At 38.6% G+C, this 25,904-nt stretch overlaps 1 protein-coding gene across 2 annotated transcripts in view; it reads right to left on the reverse strand.

Annotated features, from left to right (window-relative positions):
* Positions 1-25,904, reverse strand: part of RNF144B (ring finger protein 144B) — a 306,840-nt gene that overhangs the window by 26,613 nt on the left and 254,323 nt on the right. For both annotated transcript variants that reach the window (XM_066268306.1, XM_066268307.1), the window contains exons 3-4: positions 18,357-18,461; positions 7,863-7,923 (exon numbers count right to left, since the gene is read on the reverse strand). In XM_066268306.1, coding sequence (XP_066124403.1) covers positions 7,863-7,923; positions 18,357-18,461 — 166 coding nt within the window. The remainder of the gene's footprint in view (positions 1-7,862; positions 7,924-18,356; positions 18,462-25,904) is intronic.

The following is a 25,904-nucleotide window of genomic DNA, read 5'->3' on the forward strand; positions in this document are numbered from 1 at the left end:
AACTGTTTTCACTTTTATGACCCATTGCATTTTTAATTATACCAAACCTAATTTGTTTGTTTTTGTTGTTTTGTTTTGTTTAGAGAGAGGGGTTGGGGAGAGAAGTGGAAAGCATCAACTAATTCATAGTAGCTGCTTCCCATCTGTGCCTTGAACAGGCAAGACCCGGGTTTTCATACCAGCAACCTCAGAGTTCTAGGTTGATGCTTTATCCACTGCACCGCCACAGCTCTGGTGCCAAAGTTAATTTGTTTATCTCAAAAAACAAAGGTCTTCTGAAGACAGTTAAAATGCAATTAAATTAAACTGATCAAACTTAACATTTGCTACAGGAAATATACTCAAATGTAGGTGGCCATTGGCAGAACAGGTACACTCAAGATAGTCGGAGAAAACCATAGAATTTCAAACTTGGAAACAACTCTCATGATATCTAGTCTAAAGATGCTACATTAGGACCCACACATGTTAGGAGTCTGCATAATGGGGTTAGTGAGTATATGATGGGATCAAGCCTTTTTTATACCTAGAATACCATTCTCTGTGTAAAAATATAATCATGCTACTAAATAGATTTTAATTTCACTTTAATTAAGTGTTCACCATGGGAATATTTTCTCTTCAAAGCACCAACTTTGAATGCTTCATCTTAACAAATTTTGATCTCCTTAGAGATGGTCAGGAAAAGTGGATTAAGGCTTATAGTTAAAGTATACTGTAGGAAGCAAATGGAAATGATAAGGTGGTACAGAAGAATTAGCATTTATTAGCAAGTTCCTATATAATGCTATAGAATCTAGGATATAACATCATCTATTCTAGGATATCCTATAACAAGGATGGAAACATGTTGAAAAAGATTCGAACTAAGTTGAAAAGAAAACAGAAGTAATATTATTGTGCTATACACTCAGTCCGAGGTCTGATCTTGATTCTAGAAGATGCTCTCTTAAGTTAGTTTAGAAAACTGGGGAAAAGGCAAGATTTTGTGGTGGTAGTGATTAATAACAACAGTAATGATAATAGCAGTGATAATTTACTGAATGCACACTGTGAGCAACACACACTATTTACTTTTTCTACATTAGCCCTGGGATAATCATGCTGTTTATCCCCATGTTTTATATGAGGAAATGGAAGTACACATAGGAAGCAGCAAGCATTTAATATCATGTCTCTCATCCGAGTTCCCTTTAGAAAACTCATCCTAGCCTGACCAGGCGGTGGCGCAGTGGATAGAGCGTCAGATTGGGATGTGGAGGACCAAGGTTAGAGACCCCGAGGTCACCAGCTTGAGCACGGGGTCATCTGGCTTGAGCAAAAAACTCACCAGCTTGGACCCAAGGTCGCTGGCTTGAGCAAGGGGTTACTCGGTCTCCTGAAGGCCCGCGGTCAAGGCACATATGAGAAAGCAATCAATGAATAACTAAGGTGTTGCAATAGAAAACTCATCCTATATGCTGATAAATGTCTTTTCCTGCAGACACTTTAGTTTTCCAAGAAAAACTGAACCATCTAGAGCAGGGTAGTCAACCTTTTTATTCCTACCGCCCACTTTTGTATCTCTGTTAGTAGTAAAAATTTTTAACCACCCACCTGTTCCACAGTAATGGTGATTTATAAAGCAGGGAAGTAACTTTACTTTATAAAATTTATAAAGCAGAGTTACAGCAGGTTAAAGCATATAATAATAATTTATGTAAGATTTTCACTAAGTTTGGCAGAATAAATATTTATAAAACAACTTACTATAGTTAAATCTATCTTTTTATTTATACTTTGGTTGTTCTGCTACCGCCCACTATGAAAGCTGGAACGCCCACTAGTGGGTGGTAGGGACCAGGTTGACCACCACTGATCTAGAGCACACTATTTTAGATTTAAAACTGATCAAAAAGAAAAAAAATAGATGGTAAAGTAGAAGAAACATGACGCTGAGGGAAAAAAAGTGTTATCATGGGAAAGCACAGAGCAGCTTAGGGAGGAAACCCTAGAACTAATCCTTCACTTACCACAAGACACCAGAAAAGCAGGCTCCAAAAGAAAGCACACACATGCATACACACACACACACACACACACACACACACACACACGAAGAACAGGCTTGTGATCAGGAACTATGAAAAGGAAGATGATTAATGAGAGATAGAAGTTGTCAAAAAAAATAAAACTAACTTGATAAGGTCAAAAAGTATCATCATCTTACAAAAAAATAACCCTACTAAAAGACATCAAATAACTACAGAGGGAGCTCTGGTGAGACACTTAACTGATCAGACACAAAAGATGGGGTGGGAGCACTTCACCAAGGACAAATAAAAGAGTAACATGAAACTTAAACAGCCATATCATCAATGTTAAGACTTAAAATGAAGAGCCTTGTGAAAAATGCTAAGAACAAAAGGGCTTTCAAAGAAGATGAAATCAGCGTGTGGAACTGTTCATGGCCCTTAGCACATAATAGATGCTCACTACATAAAAACGTAGTTGTTGAATATATGAGTGAATATGGTAGAATTAGTAGGTAACAGGGAAACAAATTCCTATTTTACTTCACTTTTTTATGAACAACAACAATATGGCACTTAAAACATTTTGAAGTGTTTCTAACCACTATATAATAATACAACTAGGCAAGAACAGACATGTTAACCTACCAAAGAACTGAGCAATATGCAGTTATAGTAAGTAAAACAGGGTCACTAAAGTGGAAAAAGTGTTTAAGGATGAGAGATGGATGACCTTAACCCAATTTCTGGGGAAAAAAAATGTTTTGAAAAAATAGATTCTGAAAACAAGAGTAAAGCAAGATTCTAGCATGAATCATCAGGCATGTGCTTTGAGAACCAGTAGAAAGTAAAGCAGTAATCACTAGCACATGGAAACTTAGTATTGCCCTCTCTTGGTTAATACTGGAAGACTGACACAGAAAGGGAAAGCCGCAAACACAGTGGTAGCCAATGGAAAGTAACAGATGGATGCGAAGTGGAGTCAAAGAATAACCAATCAATCCCAAGTGGTGTTTCCTCGCTTTGTACCAACAGAGATGATTTGGACCCATTCCTATTCAACATGTTTATTCCTCACAAAGACTTAGATAAAAAACAAAGACATAAAGGGCAAGCTAATCACTTATGTAACATAAAGCAGAGGACAAAGTACTAGATGACAAACTAAAAACTGAGAGCTTGGTAGGCAGTAAGGACTTGGCAAAACTAACAATAATTTTTATAATTAGGATATAGGACTGCCACTAAGTTGACTACATTTTTCTCAAAGCAACAACAGTCTCTCCAATTTCATCTCAGGGCCTGGCCAATGAGTTTAACTTTCTGCCAGTCAGTCATTTAACTCATTCACAATATTAGTACTTAATGTATCTCAAGATCCTCTTCAAAACAGTTTCACATAAAATATTTTTGTGGCATTAACCTCAAGTCACCTAGCTAATAGGTCTTGAGTTTTAAGTGAATATGACATCTATTATGTAAAAATTAGGTATACAACTTATATAGAATAGTCCAATCAAGTAAATTCCATTATGCGGTACTATATTAACTTAATTTACTCTAACTTGAAATATCTGTTTTTTAATATAATTATTTGTACCAGATTATAATGAAGAATTACATGATTACAAATCCCCTTCCAAATCATGTAAGATCAAATGTCTCTGGGTCTCAGGTTTCTTTTTATAGAATGAGAGAGTTGAGTAAAAGGGTCACCAGATTTAACATACTTAAAAATTTCACATACTTCCATACTTTAAAATAATAAAAATGTTTAATTAAACTTATAATTAAATTACAGTGTTTTACAGTTCAATAGTTCCTCAAAACTAAACATAGAATTACCATATGGCCCAGCTATTACACTCATAGCTTTATACCCAAAAGAATTAAAAGAAGAGACTTGAACAGATACTTGTACCCCTAAACAACCCAAGTGGGTCCATCAACAATGAATGGCTAAACAAAATGTGGTGTGTCTACACAATGAAATGTTATTCAGCCATAAAACAAAATGGAGTGCTGACACATGCTACAACATGAATAAACCCTTAAAACATTGTAAGTGAAATAAGCCAGACGCAAAAAAAATTTTCTGGCTTATTGTATGATTCCACTCATGAAATATTTAGACTATGCAAATCCATAGGGCAGAAAATAGGTCAGAGGTTACCATGGATTGGAATCAGAAGGGAATGAGAAGTTATTATTCAATGGCTACAGTTTCTATTTGCAGTAATAAAAGCTTTGGAAATAGATGGTAATGGTGGTTGTACAACATTGTGAATGTTCAACACTATTGAATTGTACACCTAAGATGGGTGAAATAGTAAATTTTACGTTTTACATATTTTACCTAAATAGAACTAAAAAAAAATTATAGATGAGGTTAGACATAGTTTATGTGATCCTAGGCAAGTGGCAACCTCTCCAATTTTAAGTTTCTGAATCTATAAAATAGAAATAATAAAATCAATTCTCAATCCATAGGAATCTATCGTGGTGCACCTACCTAGAACTTGTAAGAAAAAACAAATAGATGCCTTCTATGAGTAAAACTATGTGATCACCTTTTAATGCATCAAAGCAGAGCTATGCAAGACCACTTCTATAGAATAGTCTGGTTCCAAAGCCTGCCCAGCTTGATTATAACCAGACCAAATACATTATTATATCTAATGAAGAAATAAGCCAATCACAAGTAGGGATGAACACTACAAAAACATCAAAAAGTCCCAGTTACAAAGCAAACTGCGGTGACATCTGTCCAAGCACTTACTAGAGAAGAGTGAGAGTCTTGGCCAATAATTTTTCATGTGTACCTCACCTATTGCAAAGCTATTCCTACCATATAGATGGATGTGGTGGTGAAATGCATATTACAAAGTGAGAGAAGTCAATGGGAGAGGGCTACATAGTGTATGATTCTAACTCTATGACATTCTATGAAAGACAAAAGTATGGAGACGGTTAAAAAATCAGTGGTTGAGAGAGGTTTTAAGTGAGGAACAGATGAACAGGCAGAGCAAAGGGCAGTAAAACTACTCTGTAGGATATTATAATGGTGTACACATATCATTGTAAATTTTTCCAAACCTAGAGAAGGTACGGCACGTGCATGCATGCACACACACACACACACACACACACACACAAGATAGATGTGATTAATTAAGTTCCAGTGTTCTAACCCCACTGACAAAAAGACAATCATAATATCTATTTAAATATGAATGTTATGATTCTCTTCTCTTAAAAAAAAAGGGAATAGAAGACCATTGAGTATACTTTATTGTAAAAAGAGCTACTCTATTATTAATATTTTTATTACCAACTATTAATACTTTGAACACTAAAATATAAGAAGCATTCATAGAAAGTGCTTTACATGCATTAATTCACTTAATTCTCATTGCAACCCCACAGTGTAGGAACTATTATTATCTGCATTTTACAGATAAGGAAATTGACAAGTAACTTGCCCAAAGTCACACAGCTCAGTGAGTGGTAGAGCCTGCATCCTCACCCAGGCTCTCAGGCACTACTTTTTAAAAATAAACCGAAACTTCATATTTATCAGTGAGAATCAACCCACCATTTTAATTCCTGCTACTATCAGAATTTGTATAATTACAGAAAGGCATTTTAGTAATAACTATGTCACTAACATGTAAACAGTGACGAAGAAGACCTAAAAGATGGGGCGGGGGTGGGTGTGGAAGAGGTTGTACACATAGGAGAAGAGAGGTATACATGCGGCAAGGGAATGCTACAAACAGGATGAGTCTTGGAGACTAAGGAGGACAGGTGAGTTTCAGGTCTCACCATTTAAAAAAAAGCCTGAAAATCCAATCTAACTCCTTTGACTTTCTCCACTCAAGACTTTCAAAACCATGGCACTCACTACCAGCCTCATCCATACATGGGTGAATACCTAAAATGTCTCTGTTCCAACGGTATTTATTTTTATAGTGAAGAATATTGGCATACAGCGGGAAAATGGCAAGGCAGATACTTGGCACCAATATCTATCATCCTTGGTTGTCACATCCAATAAATAGCATCTGACCTTAGAAGCTCAATCTAGTCAGCCCAGGTAGATGGATTAAGGCAAGCCAATATTAAGTACTCACCATTAATTTCTCTAGTTAGCTCAGAATCTGCAGGACAAGATGCATCAAGCTGTGTCTTCACCATGAAATCTAAACTTCATCTGACTCCACCACTTCTGATTCCATGTTCAACAACATTCTGTGTCCTAGCCTTCTATTTGCATCTTCCTATAGAGCAAAACTGTAATTCAAGTAATCTAGTCCAAGAATATTTTTCAGTAAATTCCACCTTAATACATCAGTATGATAAATTTAGTTAATGACCTACCCGGGAGAGATGAATCTGTTTTTGGCTTGCTGAAAAACACAAGCCTATGAGACTGAGCCAGATCATGGTCCTAGTGAATGCCATCCTGTGACTCCCCTGCAAGCACTCCTATTCTTACCCCCTTCATGGGGTTTTCTTTCCTTTTCATGTAAGAATTATATATATGTCAGGGTGTTGCAAAAATTAGATGATATAAAGGCCATTGTGTTTACCAAACTTACTGGGACAGGACAGATAAATGTTCATTCTCTCACTACCACCCTCACCTCTAGATTTTATTATTCCAGATGAAAAAGTCAGCAATCAAAATATTTCATGTTAATGCTAGGCTAGTTTATTTTATATACTCAGTGAGACTATACCAGTCCTAAGAGGTCTAGGGGAAACAATTTTTTTCTCTCTAATTCTCAGACACATAAACAGAACAAAACAAAACAAAAAACAGACCATTTAGTTCAAGTACATATTAGGGTGTGACAGGAGGGAATGGCCTCCTAAAAAAGATCTATGAGAAGCCAAAAAGAGTAAAAAGTAAATCCTACAGAGAAAAAGGCAGGATTAACTACAAAAGTTATACAAATTACCCCAAGTCCAAAGTCAGAAAGAAAATTAGTCCAATATATTATAAATCACATTAAAATGATATGATATGCTCAGCAATCACTATAATTAAAAGATGGGACCAAAAGAACAAATGATAAATGTTATACACATCAGTAAAAATGTTTGGGCTGATTTATGTTTTAGAGGAATCTTCATGAGTACGAAAGATGACAGTCAAACCCCATTGAGGGCATTTGTCTTTTGTAATAGTATTGCTTTTATGAAGCTATCCAACTTCTGCAGAAGTTCCCTCACATGAGCCAAATTAAAAATACAAAACAGCCTGACCAGGCGGTGGCGCAGCATCGGACTGGGATGCAGAGGACCCAGGTTCGAGACCCCGCGGTTGCCAGCTTGAGCGCGGGCTCATCTGGTTTGAGCAAAAGCCCACCAGCTTGAACCCAAGGTCACTGGCTCCAGCAAGGGGTTACTCTGTCTGCTGAAGGCCCGCAGTCAAGGCACATATGAGAAAGCAATCAATGCACAACTAAGGTGTTGCAAGGCGCAACGAAAAACTAATGATTGATGCTTTTCGCCTCTCTTCGTTCCTGTCTGTCTGTCCCTGTCTATCCCTCTCTCTGACTCACTGTCTCTGTAAAAAATCAATAAATAAATAAAATAAAAATAAAAATACAAAACAACCATATAAACAAAGTTCTATTTCCTGCTAGTCTGTATCTTTTCTGGCTGTGGCTGAGAAAGCTAAAATCGAATGTTGCAATTATAGTCTTTCCCTTTCCTAGGACCCTCCTGGTTTTGTTGACAGCCCACAGCTGCCTTAATTTTCCATGCAGGTTTGTGGAAAGATGACATGTGTAAAACCAAATTCACCATTGGGATAAAAAAAAAAAAAGAGTGCATACATACCTCGTTTAAATTTTAACTGCTGATAAAGCTGAAACTGATCCACAGGTACCAAACAGGCGATCTGAAACCAACATGATAAAGATGAGATGTCAGTCAGCATAGAGACCCGAGTTACCAGCCCTTTATGACCCCTCCTTGTTTGGTTTATGCATCTTCTGTATTCAGGTTGTTTGTAAACTTCTCTGCCTCTGTCCTGTTCATGCAGGAATACAAGCAGAATTCCCAAACCGTCCCCACACATCTGCCATGCCTAGGAGTCGCTCAGGCCACCAGAACTCACTAAGCACCTTCATTCTTCCATCAGCAGCTACTAAAAGACCAATGGAATGTTTAGACTTCCCAAATTATTTGTGTGCATATAGGAAAAACGGTCTTTTTTTCTCGCTAGATTCATTTAAGAAATTTTTAAGATTATAATTCTAGTTTTAGAACCCTTGAACACTAGTCAGGTAGATAGTGCCTCAGGAAATATAAAAACTTCATTTGTTACCTAGGGGATAGCACCTTCTAAGCAATGTAAAAATCATCTCTTCTGACAAAAATCACTTCAAGGGGCCTTTGGTTATCATGCATTGCCATCCATGCCCTGATAGACAAGAAATGCTAAGATACTCCTTGTGGCCAAACTCCCTTCCCAGTGCAGACAGCAACATGAATGAAACGTTCATAAACAACGATTCATACAGAGCCAAATGACATTTGAGATTAAGCATTTCTAAATTGCATTTCAAAGTCAGATGCAAGCAAAGCTAACTGCTCTTAAACTGGCATTCCAAAAAATAATAATTCCACTGATGTCAACATACAAGTATACTGACATCACTTAAAAGATTTAGAGCTGAGAGAAATCAAAGAATTTGATATTAGGCTTCCAGACATTCAGCAAGTTGATACAGGACATACCTTAGCAATTCTGACTCCAAAGTATCACATATTTCTTGGTATAAAGCATATGTAGGTGAAAGTTCTTGCAACTAACGGAAAAAAGTATGCTTTGGGAAAACCAAAGTAAAAAAAAAATGAGGTAGCTAAAATTGTACTTAATAAATATAATACATTGTAAAGGGTATTCAAAAATCTAATCCTCCACCCACACAAAAACAACCAATTTGTTTATTTTGCATATAAATTAAACTAGTTTAGTTAAATAGAGGAAGAACCACAAATAGGCAAGTTCTGTCTTCTCCGTTTCAAGTACAGTGCAGTAAAACATAAATTTAATTTAATTATTGAATATAATATTTTTCTCCAGCTGGGGGGAAAATGTTACATTTTTTTCTGGCACCTGAAGTGAAACCTCCTTTGCAATCACTATAGAAAATTATGGTTAATTTTATGTTATGCGTATTTTACCTTAATTTTTAAAAAGTTATGGTTAGACATTTATTCAACTGAACACCACTTTTGTTTCACCTGTTATAACACTACCTGGACATCTTTCCTAAAAGACAAAGGCACCTCAAATAAAATGCATTTGGAGACAGAAGGTGCAAGCAAGTAAAAGCAGGGGAGGCACCAAGGAATCAGAGTTCAGTTCCTACCTAGGTATTGATTTGTCTTAGATGGAAGGCAAATAATCTACTACTACTTCAGATTTGGGGGTCAAGGTTACTTGGGGGATGCTATCATCTGGGCTGCAGGAAGGGAAGAGGGAGAAGGGAGAAGCAGATGGGTGCTTCTCCTGAGTGCCCTGACCAGGAATCGAACCCCGGACTTCCACACACCGGGCTGATGCTCTACCACTGAGCCAACCGGCAAGGGCAGTGATATTCTATAAATATATTTTCAACCCCCCCCAAAAAAAAAGGCCATTTGAGTGTTCAGTTCTATGGGACAGTTCTGCGCTCTTCTTATGCCATCTAAAATTATTTCTGGACTGATGAAGACTTTCCTCAAACCCCGCACAGCCAACTCCTAAAAATTCTGATATTTTTCAATGGCAAGCCATTTATATAACAGCTAAAACAAATGCAGTTTATAAAGGCAAAGCAAACAGGAGAGTAATATTTCAGATACAGATGAAACGCTAATGTAAACAATAAATCAATGCAGTAAAATATCAATAACAGTAGAGATGGCTGTTTAATGTTAAATTAGAAAGATATATTTCATCATGGGATATTTTATTGCCAACAGGAAAGTCAAAGGTCCCTAACATATTTTGTCTTTCACTCTACTTTGAATCTCCCATTAATTATTATTTTTAGGTTAAAGGTTTATACAGAATTAAGCCTCAACAAGGTAAATTCATTTTTCTATTGACAAAAAGTCAGGTTTATCACTATTTGCTGTTTGATACTTCTGCGCTAAAGATAAACCCCAACACCCATTCCCTTCCCACCCTCACCCTCTGGAGGGCTTGCGTCTTCTCCAGCAACTGTTGATGGTCTATTACAGATAAAGCACTGGCTGGAAGCCTGGGAATACAAATGAGCACAGAGATACAGAAGCTGCCCTCAAAGAACTTAAATTACTGGCGAGGCAATAAATATGCCTAAATTTTTAAAAAAGATCTACTCCTTGATCTTATCATTTGTTGGATTTCACAGGTTAGAGGTAATCTTCTGAAAGGTTTTTTATCACACTTTTGGCTTTAGATGAGAGAAAGCTGTATTAGATTTTTTTAAAAAGAAAAAAAACAACCCAAAGTATTGAATTCCCATTCCATTGCCATTTGAAACTACATCGCTATTGCTCAAGGTCTTTCACAATTATAAAACTGAGATAAATATTTAGGATGATTATTGAAGGTTCAATCAGGTGACAGGTTAAAGGGCTACTCCATTTAAAAAAAATTTTAAAGGACTCACAAGGCCTCTAAAATTAATTGTGAAAATGGTAAGAGATCATGAGAGGTATCATATGGCATACAATTATCCTCTTCCTGCCAACAAAGAAATTCCAAATCATTCAAAATCATACCACGACATTCCTTTTTAACATTTTTACTTTGAAATAATTTTAGACTCACAAAAAGTTCCAAGAATTATATAGAGTTCCTAAATGCCATTCCCCCCCAACTTTTCCTAATATTAACACCTTATATAACCATAGTTAATTATTAAAATAACAAAAATTTCTTTGATACAAAATTATTAATCTGCAGGCCTTATTCAAATTTCATAAACTGACCCACAAAGTCTTTTTTTTTTTTACAGTCCCAGATCCAATTCAGGACACCACCTTGCACTTGGCTCCCTGTCTCCTTCGCCTTCTCTGATCTGGGGCAGTTGCTCACTCCGTGTTTGCCTTTCATGACCCTGATATGTTTAAAGAGCCCAGGCCAGTTATTTTGTACAGTGCTCTCCAATTTGGGTTGATCTGATATTTTCTATGATTAGGTTGAGATTATGCATTTCTGGCAAAAACATCCCAGCAGTGATCTTGGGCCATCAGGAGGTACACGAGGACAGCCTGTCTCCTTACTGGTAATGTTAACTTCCTAACCTAGGTAAAGCAGGATCCGCCAGGTTGTTCCTCCCTTTATAATCTTGTTGGGAGGTATTTTGAGATTCTGCAAATATCATGTTTCTCACCATGCCTTTGTCCACTGATTTCTTTTTGTATTTATCAAAAAATTCTTGCCTACTATCATTATTACTATGCTATTTGCTTAATGATGATTTTCTATATCCATCTGTATTTGTTCATTAGAATTCTACTATAAAGAAGGGCTATCCTTCTCCCACATTTATTTGTTTAGGTCGGTATGAACTACTAACATTTATTGTATTCAGTGCATTCCAATACACTGATAACCAAATTCATATTCAAATAGCAGAAACAAAGATATTTAAGTATCTTCTCATCTATTAAGAGACCACTTCCCTCAGATTAACTACTAAAAAGTCCTTAACTTGATTTAGTCATATTTTACTATTTCTCCTTTGAAATTTGTGCTAATATGGCTGACCAGGTGGTGGCGTAGTGGATAGAGCGTTGGACTGGGATGCAGAGGACCCAGGTTCAAGACCTGGAGGTCGCCAGCTTGAGCGCGGGCTCATTTGGTTTGAGCAAAGCTCACCAGCTTGGACCCAAGGTTGCTGGCTTGAGCAAGGGGTTACTCGATCTGCTGCAGCCCCACAGTCAAGGCACAATATGAGAAAGCAATCAATGAACAACTAAGGTGTCGCAACAAAAAACTAATGATTGATGCTTCTCATCTCTCTCCATTCCTGTCTGCCTGTCCCTATCTATCCCTCTCTGACTCTCTCTGTCTCTGTAAAAAAATAAAAATAAAAAAAAATTGTGCTAATCTACCAGTTAAACAAAAATTTCTCTCTCCTCTACTCCAAGCCTGAAAGACCACATTTCCTCTTCATCATTCCAGAAATCCTTTCCAAAAAGGAAAAAAGAAAAAAAAGTTTGATTCAAAGAGAAAATAAATCCACTTTTATTTTAATAGAAGAATAGCAAACATCAGAATAATAACAGCAAAAATTTACTAACTCCCTACAATCACCATCATGGTTTCTTCTGGTAAAAGTGAACCTGAGGATACTTATTAAGTACCCAGTTCCTACTCTGCTGAATGTCCTCACTTTCTATTGCACTCCTCCCATCGCAGAGCATAACAAGGGAAGTTAGAATACACCCATGTGTGCGAGGTGCTTTAAGTGTTACACGTAACAGTTAACTGGTACATCCACAACTGAAGAAATAAAAAGTGAGGCACACCCTGTTTACCGTTATTAACTATGACCATAGTATGTGAGCAAGCCCCACCACCTACACTGAAATTAGCCCTACAGAGAAATAAAGGATGCAGAGAGTAGAGCTGACTTGCTAGAGAAGCATTTATGCTTAAAGTGGTATTTTCATAAGCAATATAGATAAATAAAACTTATAGTTTCTTTTGTTAGGAAAACCAGATGGTTAAATCAAAGAAGCTAGGGAAAGCCAAGACAAAAGGGGGGGGAAAGCCTAGTCTTTCCTTAGGTTTGGCCCTTTAAGTCATATCTCTGCTACAGTTGCTTTTAAATATTAAGAACCAGCCTGAACATGACATACAACAGATCACTCTATCTGGAGATGGAATTGACCTCTAGTAGATCATTACAGTGTGTCAAGGTTTTGGCAAATCTTGAGGTGCTATGACTTGCAAAAATACTGGCAAGGGAAACAGTACTAATCTTACGGATAAGTGTCTTATCACAATGATGCAGAAACTAAGAAGGTTCCCTATCTCAACCCAGAAAATAAGAACTGTTATTTCCTAACAGAAAAAGAAAAATGGCATATTTACCCATTCACTTGAGTATAATAAACCAAGTTCATCTCCTTATTTACATCTACGTACTACATATGAAATCCTGATTGAAGAAACAAGAGGGCAGTCAGCAGGGCCCACTGGAAGAGGGCAGGATGGGGGAGGCCTGGGATTCCAGGGCCAGGAATCTTGTGCATAGCTCCCTGCAGAGAGCTGTGTCTGTTCTTTCTCTACCGCTTCTGCAGAGGCCTCAGTAAAACCTGCCATTTCTCCCTCGGTTCATTTAGGGCAAAAGGGATATATATGCCCACGTGCACATTCATGTGACACGGTCAACCTACTGGTGCTCAGTCTTCTTACACTTGCCTTTAGTTAAAGAAGAAGCTTAAAAATAGTCTTCTCCACTAATATGCAGTTTTTAAACAAAATTTTAAACATGTTCTAGGACAAAATTAAGCTAAGAACTTCAAAAATATCTACTGACTTTGGCATAGCAGATTCCTTTACCCTTCTCCACTTCAAAGTTTTACTCTTCTCCAGCCAACGAATACTGCAGTCAAGGGTTATTATAATAGACAGACTTAACCCTCCCCTTTCAAATCCTCACACCACACTAACAGGAATGTGGCCACTTGCCTGGGCACCCTCACCTTTGCTTTCCCCCAGCTCTGCACTAGGACAATGGGAAGGAAGCGTGGTGAGAGATGACAAGTGGAGGCTGTGCTACTGGGTGATTTGGGGGAACCACTTGGATCTCTGTAATTCCAGCAGTCATTACCAAAGCCACCCTCAACAAACATGCAATATGAGTAAAAACTGTTTATTCTGCAAATGTAGCTTCAAATTCCCCAGTACTGCATCCCCACTCCCACCATGCCCCTATCCTAGTCTTCCAGAGTACCCCACCCTAAGCCCCCTCCTGTAGAATTCTGCAGCCCCCATTCTTGGCCAGAGCAGCTGCACTCATCCTTCCTCTGAAGCATGTTGTAGCACTAGCAGTAAAAGGCAGGCTGGTCACTTCAGTGACCCAAGGCTCGAAAGGAGGATTGGCGGGTGAGAAGCTGCTCCCTGACTTCCTCTGCCAACTGGCAGGGAGAAGTTCCATTTCTCAGGCCATGTCACAGTAGGTACCACATAAATAAGTTATATGCTCACTACTCAAATTTTACATGGTTCAGAGCAATGGTCAGGCTTTTCCAGCAAGTGATGATGCACCACTTTCCTAACACTGTAAGGGAGCTGCTTAAAGTAGTCATTGCCTTTCTAACAAGGCTACTGACTTCAAGTAAAGGCTGTGACTTAAGTAATGCTATCAGAATAAACAATCTGTGTCCTGTCTTTCATAATCCCATGTTGGACAAGATCCCTGGATCAAGTCTATCAGAAAAGCCCTGCAGAGCAACAGCTGAAAGCACCAGATGACACAAGGAAGGAAAGCTTCCCTTGTTCCCGGCTCTGGGGGAGCACCTCTTGGGGCACAGGCCTACAGGGGCACGTCCTCCCCGCAGCTTCCCTGACACTGAAGCTGCCTTTTCTACTGCTTCCTATACAAACAAGTAGGACTGCAACTGGACATGAAATGTCTTGCTGATGAAGCTATTGCTAATAAAATGAGCAGAGCCACAGCTGAGCCAATTTGGAAGCATTAAGAAGGCAGGCAGGACCTAAAGCCTGCAAGAGGCAGACAGATGGAGCACAGCCAATGATGTAAACTAGACCCATGCAGGGAAGCCTTCAGGGGAAAGAGCTTCAGTTCCTTGTGTCCTCTGACAATGAAGAAATATTCTACTTACAAGCATTTTATAAGGCAATAAATGATGAAGAACCATATATTGTAATATAAATAGCAGCAGGACAAAGGGAACTTAATCTTTAACCAGAATTATTTTTTAATAAGCAAAGTATATTTATGTATTAGCTGTGTAATTCAATACTTTTTTTAAAGGCAGAGAAAGTAGTCATGGAGATAGAATACAGTCAAGCATAATGAGTCAAGCCCCATTGTGATATAGTCAATAAAATTTAGATTAAGAGCTACAGATTATCATAATAACTATATATGAGGAAAGCTTGATGTGAAGCAAGTCAGAAAAGAAGACAGTACAGCCCAAGTTCATGTGTTGTGTGGTGTTTGCTTTGAAGGGAATAGTCTAGTATAAACTGATGAAGCTACCAATATCTCCAACATAATCTTCTAGTCATTTCTCAATTCAAAATGAAAGACAATCACCATCACTACCATCACATATTTTTTCACTCTGAAAAAAAAATCATGGCAAGTTGGTTAAGAACATGATTACTGTACATTCTTGGCCATCTCCAGTCAGGCTCTCAGCAAGCCTAACAAGTACAGAAAGGTCCATTAACGCCCTGAAGGATCTTCTTACTCATCTAATGGGAAACAGACTTTGGAAAATTTAGTCAATACCATGTTTCATTCAGAATATGTTTTTGTTCTGTTTTTTCAAATATCCTTTTGTAATTTTTAAGAGCCACCATGGATTTGTTTGGTTTTGACACAGACTAGAAGATTGTTTTCAGAGTAAAACTGGGAGAATAGAATCAGAACTAGGAAAGCGTATATGAGAACAGGGACAGGGACAGTGGGAAAGGGGTAAGGATGAAAAAGGAGAGGAGAACTGCTGGGGAACTGGAAATGAAAATCATTGAGACACACTCTGGCCACATAGCTCCGTTAGAGTATCGTCCTGTCTAGAAGCACAGAGGTTGCTGGTTTGATCCCCTGTCAGAGCACATAGAGGAACAGATTTATGTTCCTGTATCTCTCCCTTCCTGTCTCGCTAAAATCAATAAATAAAAAAGAAAAAGAAAATCAGAGAGACAAATGATGGCTTTCACTCACTTGTTGAAATACATTAGCCCTAACATCTGATATCCAAAATGTCAATAGTTAATGGCTACTATTCATATAAAAGTCTATTCCAATGCAATACAATTGAACTTTCTGCTATGATGGAAATGTTCTATTTTCATGCTGTACAGTCTGGTAGTCAATAGCCACGTGTGTCTACTTGAAATGTTATTAGTGCAACCAAAGGAATGAATTTTTTATTTTATTTAATTTTAATAAATTGTAAATAGCCATATGAAGCCAATGGCTACTATGGCTACTGCTTCAGACAGCCCAGGTATAGAATATAGCACTGTGAATAATTTCAAAGGCTTGAAGCTTCACTAAATCACTCATTTATGTTTAATAGATTTTGCATACATGAATTAAGTAACATTTCATACCAGACACAGCTCTTGTAGCCCACTCCATGTCACGCTTTTCATTTTTATAATCAGTTTACTGTCTCTCTGCTAGAACAGAAGCTATTGTGAGAGGACCGATAGTACTAAGCCTGTCTTATTCACCTCTCTGTCCTGGTGTGTACCAGGGCCTGGCACATTGTGGACCATATAAACACTCGTTCATTCATCTAACATCAAAGAAGTCAAAAAGGAAGTATCTTTCTTGGAAGCATTATACATAGAATGAGACTCCTGAATACTTAAATCTCATTTTGAATACTATTTCTGGGTGGCATAGAACAATAATACTCTTGGTAACTAACCTAATCTTTCCCCACTTTAATTTCCTTTTGCCCATTACTTACACAAAAGTAAGCAATATTTTCCACCACACCTTTACATATTCAGTGTTACATTTTTGTCAGAAAAATCAATTATTTCATGATTTTCCTAAAATGAATCATTTCTAAAACATTATGTATTGCTTTGATTCTTCCCTAAAAACTCTTCAAGCTCACGCATACCACTAAGCTGATACTCCATACGCTAAATATGGAACATCCAGAGACACACTGATTAGAAGTGGTCTGTAACAGCTTTCTGACTGCTTTGCTTACAAAGAAAACAATTTTATATAAGAATGTATGTGGCCCTGGCTGGTTTGCTCAATGGTAGAGCATCGGCCTGGCGTGCAGGAGTCCCGGGTTCGATTCCCGGCCAGGGCACACAGGAGAGGTGCCCATCTGCTTCTCTACCCCTCCCCCTCTCCTTCCTGTCTCTCTCTTCCCCTCCCGCAGCCAGGGTTCCATTGGAGCAAAGTTGGCCTGGGCACTGGGGGTGGCTCTATGGCCTCTGCCTCAGGCACTAGAATAGCTCTGGTTGCAACAGAGCAACGCCCCAGATGGGCAGAGCATCGCCCCCTGGTGGGCATGCCGGGTGGATCCTAGTTGGGTGCATGCAGGAGTCTGCCTGACTGCCTTCCCGTTTCCAACTTCAGAAAGAAAAAAAAAAGAATGTGTGTGTGTGTGTGTGTAAAGGAGCATGTATATATACACATACATGCAAATATACACATGTACATATCTGCACATACATATATGTATCTATACACATTCACTATTCAGCTTCCAATTATCACACATTCTATCTTCCTAGTTCTACTCTTAAAGCCATATAATTATTATGGTTGTCAGAAAGAACTGAACTTAATTTCTAGCTCTTCTACTTTTATAGATATACACTTTTGAGCAAATTACTTAAACCCCCTGGGCCTCAGTTTTATAAGCTTTTTGAGAGGATTAGATAGTTAGCATACTGACTATAAAAACCACCGGAAAAGTGCCTGATGCACAGCAGGCATGCTGTGTTTGCTGAATGAATGCCATTTCATCTGCTTCTTGGGACTTCTTTGAGACACTTATTGACTCCCTACAAATGGACAAGAGTTGGTCATCTTCTGATTTACAGTTGTCTGGCTCTGAGGATGAACAGTAGACTTAAGGACAAGCTACTGATCAGGGAGAGAAGAAACAAAGGAGGGGGATATATCACCGTCTTAAGAAAATGGTGGAAGAACTCACTGAAAAAAGATATTTCTGATGCCTGATAAAGATTAAGTAAAAGGCCTGTCTTTGCTCGTTGGAAATGGTTCAACTCAGACTACCTTGTAGACCCAAATACTAGTTTATTGTCTGTCTCTGACTGTGGCTATTCTGCTGTTTATCTCTCAAGTATGAAAGGCCACACTCACTACTCAGTCTCCAAACCTCACATTTGGTAAACTTGATTTCCACACTTTTGCCTATCTATTCTAGAGCTTCTTCAACTCTCAGGTAGCATATATAAATAGAACTGAGGCAAACAGCAGCTTTAACAGTTTGTATAAAGAATACACAGGTGGGAAGCAATAAAGCACTCCACTAAGTCAACCTCTGCGTTTTGTTTCTAGATTCCCTGTTAGGAAAGAACAGAGTCAAGCTCCTCAGAAATAATGTCCAGAGGAAAAAGAAGATCATGGCACTCATCCATACCTCAGCTTCCTGTAGGGTCCCCTGGTTTAGGCACACCATGTCAGGGCAAGTGATGGGAGATCCACATCCTTCTCGGATTGCCAGCTGCATGTACTGTTTCAGGCACTAGAAGTGAAGAAGAAAAAACACAGACCATGACTGCATTACAGTAGCACAATGGTTACAAAACCACCACTGCCTCTTCTTCTGTACTTGGAAGTCCTGGGGTTCTTGTACTCAGGAAACAGAAATCATCACAAGTGTGAATATCCAGAGCCATCACTTTGGAAAGAATGCAGAGACTGACAATTTTGTATGACTTCATCCTAAGAATATTGAGTTATTCAAGGCAACAAGTCAAATTCCTATATGCTCACATTTTACCCATCGTAGACTGGGAAAAGAAGAAACACTCTTTTGTACTAATGGCAAAAGCCTTCTACTTTTTTTCTAAACTTATGCTTAGCCTTCCCAGTTTTATTTTTATCTAGTGGTCCTGTCCTTCAAAGTTTGCTCAGAACTAGAATTGTGACCCTTGTACAGAGCTAGCCAAACAGAAACAAAATGAAATTAGGACACTGAGTTACCTAGGAACACCCTTAATAACAAATACACCTAGAAAAGGTAATGTCAAAGACAATTTGGAAGAATGAGACCTTCCCAAAACTATGGGCCTTGGTAAATGCTATGATGAGGAGGCTTAAGTAGAACCTGGGAATAAAGAAACCCAGAGAAGAGAAGAGGAAGAATAAATATCAAGGACAAAGTTGACCTCCTTATTGCCTATTGCACCTGGATCTTGGTCGGTGGATGGAGATGTGAGGCAGACTGAGAAGGAAGGAGAGGAACTAACTCCATTATGGAAATCTCCAACTCCTCCCTTCTTCCTCCTAACCCACCCTACACACCCACGGGAAATCAAAGCCTGTGGTTTTAGAAGATAAAGCTCTTAAATTGGCCTTTCAATTCCTACTAATTTGCTCTTACTTGGTCAACTCTTTTCTATAATCATGATGAAAAGAGCAAAAATCAAGCTCAAATGTTTGATGGAGACAACCCAAAAATATATTATCTAGTCAATGGATTAATGACTCTTACAAAGTGATCATTATTTATAATTCAGTTCAAATCTTTTACATTTACACATTTATGTATCAACCTGCTACATTAAAAATATTGCTGTTGTGCCAACCTTATAAAAGCTCAACTACCAAATAATTTTTATTGTAAGAATACTAATGACACAATTGTGAAAATTTTTCCTTTCATTGACTACATTTATTTTCTCCATCTGAAAATAAAACAATTATATTTCATAAAAATAATCATATTTTTATCTGACTGAAATTACTGTTACAATGTACTAATGAATCAATGACTAAGGAAAACCATTTAAACCAGACCAGCATCTCTTCAAGTACTTAATAATTCTCTTCTCCAAAGAGTTCATTTTTTTTCTATGATACACTTTATAGAAAAAAATAAAAATAAAGCCTGGAAAGTAACCTAAATATCCAAAACAGAACAATACATAAATAAATTATGCTAACTTCATGCAATGGAAAACTGAAGAATCATGAAAAATATTTTCAAATGACATTGAGAGACATGGGAACGTGTTCACGGTTTGGCATGAATTGAAGAATAAAAAAGCCACCTGGGAGCAGAGGTTTTCTTCAATCACTCTTCCCTTACAATTGGCTACAATTTCAATACCATATTTTAGCTTTCGCTTTCTCTTTCAAGAGAAGGGTGAACAATGACTTTTGCTGAGAGTGACTGGGTGGAACATGGTCTCCAGTGCCAGAAAGAGGGCAGCAGCAAGGAAAGGAGGAAGAGTTTCAGAGACACAGCAAAGGTGGCTGACGAAAGGACAAGTGAATAAACCATGTGAAGGCCTGTCCACACCACTCTTCCACCTGCCACACCCTTTCCAGTATTACTACCTTGACCTCTCCAGCTGCCACTTGAAACTCAACTAGAAAGACTCTGAAAATGTATGGTCCCTGGGCTCAGGGGGAAGGCATCTGAGGAAATGAATGTCAAATCCTAGTATCCAGGCTCTAGCCCCAGCACCACTCTGTCAGGTGACAATGGGAACATTACTTAAATTATGATCCAGACTTGCTTCCCTTAATTTTTTTTTTTTGTATTTTTCTGAAGCTGGAAACAGGGAGGCAGTCAGACAGACTCCCTCATGCACCCGACCAGGATCCACCAGGCATGCCCACCAGGGGGCGATGCTCTGCCCATCTGGGGCATTGCTCTGTTGCATCCAGAGCCATTCTAGCGCCTGAGGCAGAGGCCACAGAGCCATCCCCAGTGCCTGGGCCATCTTTGCTCCAATAGAGCCTTGGCTGCGGGAGGGGAAGAGAGAGACAGAGAGGAAGGAGAGGGGGAGGGGTGGAGAAGCAGATGGGCACTTCTCCTGTGTGCCCTGGCCGGGAATCGAACCCGGGACTCCTGCATGCCAGGCTGATGCTCTACTACTGAGCCAACCGGCCAGGGCCGCTTCCCTTAATTTTTAAAAGCGGGACAATAATACTTGCTATGGTAACCTCATATAGGCTTTAAAAAACTCACATAAACAAAGGTACGTCTGAAATGTTGTATATGGAAGCCTTTTAAAAATATGCAAATGCAGGGTATTTGGTCATATTTCTACTCCATTTCACCTGTCCTAGACTTCCTATGAACAACGTCGAGGTTAAATGCCAATCCTTTGACCTCAGAATATCCTTTCTCCAGTCCCCAGAGGTGAGCAGTTCAGCCACTCATGGTAAAGGAGCTCCTATTTCTAGGAGCAGGTATTTCTAACAGGATACCCCACACACCTCTATCTAAGCCTCTTCTTAGAATGATTTAGGTCTATACATAAAATCTAGAGTTAAATAAGAACTAAAAGATCTATGAGAATTTAGAGGTAAAAAAAAAAATCATTTCCACTTATATTGCAAATTTGTAAAGTTGAATATAAGCTTGCCCAAAGGTTTATAATGAATGTCCTATTTGTGAATGTTCTATTTGCTAATGTAATGTTCTTAGATACACTGCAATCACAATACATAAAACCAATAAACTTTTAAGCTTCCCACAAGTACTTCCCTGGCCACAATATTACATGATCCATGACTTTAGGACAGAAATTAGAGCTGTACACAACAACGACAGGGTGTAATTGTATAAATCCTATATACCCTTTTTCTTAAAATTCTAAGACACAGTGCATCAAGAAAGATTTATAAGTGTAAGCTGTTAAGTAATGCTTTAGCACAGGCACTTGACAAGCCATTGCTAGGGGCCTACATTTCTATTCAAAGGCAAAGAGAAAAAACTACCAGCTCTCGTTATTGCTTCTTATTAAATTTTCAAGTATCATAGGTTCATTATATGTCTTGTATTGGCTTGCACTAAAAATTTAATCTCAAACTCTTCCTCTCTTCTTTAAAAATTCTGAGTATAGCACACAAAAACTGAAAACATTCACTGACCCTTGTGCATGTTATATGAACCAAATACAGGTAAATGGTTAACAATTCTGGAAGAAACTGGCATTGAGCTTGTAAATAAAGACAGAGAAACATAGAAAGAGAAAAAGATCAGTCACACTTAAAAAAATACATTCCAATTACACAAGAGCATTAAACAAATGTCTAGTTCTGGCCAGGAAGCTCAGTTGGTTAGAGCATTGTCCCAATATTCCAAGGTTGCAGGTTCAATCCCCAGTCAAGGCACATGCAAAAATCAACCAATGAATGCAAAAATAAGTGGAACAACAAACCAATGTTTTTCTCCCTTTCTCTCCCTCTCCCTCTAAAAACAATAAAATTTTAAAAAATTATAAAAACCAAATGTCTAAATATGCAATTTTCATAACAGCTAACAAATTCTAAGGAAAAATGTTTCAAATAGTACATTTCAAATAACCTGATGACCAGAGAAAGAAAGAAACAACTTTTGTTTTGGATACTCACCATTTCACTTAATTAGTCTGGTAGAACATAACATTTATTAGGCCACGAAGGGTCATGTATAAAAAGGATTATTCCTCAAAATTATTCCACAGCCCTCAAGGATTCAAATGGGATCTAACAATCAAACACCTGGTAAACAAGCTAATTTGTATTGTCTCTTCCAGCCCTGAGAGCCTATGAATTATGTACAATGGAACCTTCCCAGAAAGAGACTTCTCCTAGACCCCTTTCGGGGGTGTTATTTTCCAATGCACCAAAGGGCTTTCTTCATAGGTGTTCTCATCCATTAGCTGCACGAGGCAAAAAGAGCTAAAACATTTAGCCCTGGCCGGTTGGCTTAGCGGTACAGCATCAGCCTGGCGTGCAGGAGTCCTGGGTTCGATTCCCAGCCAGGGCACACAGGAGAAGTGCCCATCTGCTTCTCCGCCCCTCCCCCTCTCCTTCCTCTCTGTCTCTCTCTTCCCCTCCCGCAGCCAAGGCTCCATTAGAGCAAAAATGGCCCAGGCGCTGAGGATGGCTCTGTGGCCTCTGCCTCAGGCGCTAGAATGGCTCTGGATGCAACAGAGTGACGCCCCAGAGGGGCAGAGCATCGCCCCCTGGTGGGCATGCCAGGTGGATCCCGGTTGGGTGCATGCGGGAGTCTGTCTGACTGCCTCCCCGTTTCCAGCTTCAGAAAAATGAAAAAAATAATATAAAACAAAATAAATAAAAATAAATTTTAAAAAAGCTACAACATTTAGACAAAGTTCTTAATAGATCCACCCAAGAATAATATACGTATGTATACATACATACATATATGTTTACTATATATTCTGTCAATAGATTATACCTTCCTTAAAAAATGTTTCTGTAAGAGAAAACAAAAAAGCATTACAATAAACAGTCAAGGGAACTGAATTCTAACAATTAAGACTAAAGTACAAGCTCTAATGCTTTCTCCCGGCATATTGGGCAAGTCTATAACATCTCCAGCTACAGCACCTTCAATTATAAAATGGGACAATACTACCTGCCAAGCCTCCTCCTGGGGGAAATGGAGAGTCCTTCATGAGGGTAAATACATGAAAATGCAAGGAAAAGTGAAAAGAGGTATGCAAACGTAAAGTATAACTGGATAGCAGAATAGCTGTTTCTAAAGTATAGGCAGGCATGCAGAAATGAAAGTCTCAAAACAGATACAACCCTTGGAGATTAGTCTCATGATGGCGGGGCAGTGAGGTAAGAGGAAAGTAGGTACTGCTGAGAGGAAAGGGGTAATGTGCACCATTCACTGAAAGTTTAAACTGATCTCCAGGCTCTTGGATGCTTCTGGATGCAGTTGCTGGGGTTCTGAGATCCAAGAAGGACTGGCAGACCACCTGCATTGTAGCTGAGCTGGTGAACTATTGACCCTGGGTTTCTCATTGCTAACTCAGCTATAGATGGGAAGGAAGGTGATGGGGAACTAAGTACCTTGAGTTTATAGTTCACTTTTTATCATTCCTGGCACAATGCTATACACTAAAATGGATATTTAATAAAATGTAGATTAACACTTCTCTGCCTCGGTACACAATTACATCATAATGTCTCAAGAGTGTTCTAAATAACATCTTATATTTAGGCCAATATTCTGTTTATTCCAGTTGAGACTATGATCTCTGCACATGATCCAAGAATAAAGCCTTCTTTGTTGGATGCTGTAGAGTTAAATTATTAATGAACTCAAGATGATATATCTTTCACAATTCAATAGGCTTTTAACACCCCGAAAGCATCTTGGTTTGGAAATGCATAATGGTTTGAAAAAATTCAAGTAAATCAATAATCTATAGGTAGGGAGCAAATTATCCCCTTGTTCCCTGGTAGAGAATGGTCCTAAAACTTTTTATTAAAAAACCATTTTCAGAAACGTTGGCTTTTCATAAACATGATTATTACTAGCAATGGCTTCACCTTCTACCCCTTTGCCAACCACTCAGTACATCAGAAGACTGATAAAACAAAAAACCTCCCAGCAGATGATTAAAGAGAAGCCTCAAACCACACAAGAAGCTGTAAGTACAGTTAAAAAGAAACCTTAGTTCTCCAGTTTCCATCCTTCGGCGTCTCTGTCTCAGAAAGCCTTCCTGGTCTTGTCCCCCAGGCTGGCGCAATGCCCAGCCCGTCTGCTCTCAGAGCACTTGGACGCCCAACTAGCATAGTTCTTTTCAAACTGAGTGCAAAGGTGTATTCTTGGGAGCCCATGAATTCTCCATGGCAAGATGTTTATCCATTTTATGTTTTTTTAATAACATTAATAAAAGCATACTTTGGACCTTCTCAAGGAAAACCCCATTTCTACTCAATTTTAGTGCTCATGGTTGCGTTTGTGGCACGGTCCTGCTTTTCCAGATAAGAATGTTTCCACTGTCACAGGCAGGTGAAAGGGGGATGAAGTATGTAGACCCAGTCTCAGTGAACTGGCAAGTGGCCAGAACACTGAATTGCCAGTTGTTCACTGGAACATACCAAACTCAGAGCTTGACTGTAAAAAGTGATGTAGGGGAAACTAGCCATCATCCATCACATTAATGTTAACTTAAATTTTGTTAGTCTGTAATTTTAGTTAATATGCATCTTATACATTTATTCTGATGTTCTCATTTAAGAGATATAAATCTAAATGTGCTTGTGCCTTGTATTATGTTTGTACAAGTTTAAGTGTGGCTATAATAAAAGTAATTTTAAAATAGTTCAGTATTGGGGTTCCAATTATTTTCCCCTTCAAAAGGAAACCCATCAAAGAAGGAGAACACTGATTTTCAATGGCACTGCAGTTGGTTGTATGACATTTTTCCCTTGGGGATTTATCAAAATATCAGTCTTTTCAAAGAAAATTTTATAAACTATATAACCACACACCCCTTGCCCACTTCTCCACAAGACTTGGCTCTTTCTTCCCACTCTCCAGTATTTCCCTCACCAACCTAGGTAACACCAGATGTTAACAATTGAGTATGTCACACATGTCAACAGTGTAGTGCTTATCACCCTGCATTGCAGGTGACCATGAATGAGGTTGTCTCCCCAATATCCCAGGAGTTCCTTCAGGGTCCGGATCATATCTTATTTCTCTTCATATCCTCCAGAAACATCTATGACAGTATCTGGCACAAGGTAGACACTCAGACTTCTGGAAAGCTCAAAGCCTGATTCTACCACTTCCCAGCTTTGTGGGAAACCCCTCCGGCTCCAATCACTAAAACAGGTAATGGCCCTCCATCTGCATCCTTCCTCCCTTCACTCCAGACACATGGGAGCCAAAGCTGCCTTCCAGGGCCAACTCCACTGTTCTCTAGTTCCCATTCTCTCCTGCCTTTCAGGATATTTACCCTATTGATTATCTATTTTCTTTCTTATGCCTTGAAGATTTCCCTATCTATTCGGTCCTTCTTCAGCAGTTAAACATGTCTAAAATTGTCCTAATTAAAAATAATAATAATAAAACAGCCAAGAAAAACAGCCTTGCCTTACTCCTCTTCCTGGCTAGATCCTGACTTTTCATTCTTTTTCCTCTTTATCATCAAATATTCAAGAGTTGTCTGCCCTCATTTCCCTCACACCTTCACCA

This window comes from Saccopteryx bilineata, chromosome 3, assembly GCF_036850765.1.
Source record: "Saccopteryx bilineata isolate mSacBil1 chromosome 3, mSacBil1_pri_phased_curated, whole genome shotgun sequence".
In the NCBI taxonomy this organism is placed as follows: Eukaryota; Metazoa; Chordata; class Mammalia; order Chiroptera; family Emballonuridae; genus Saccopteryx; species Saccopteryx bilineata.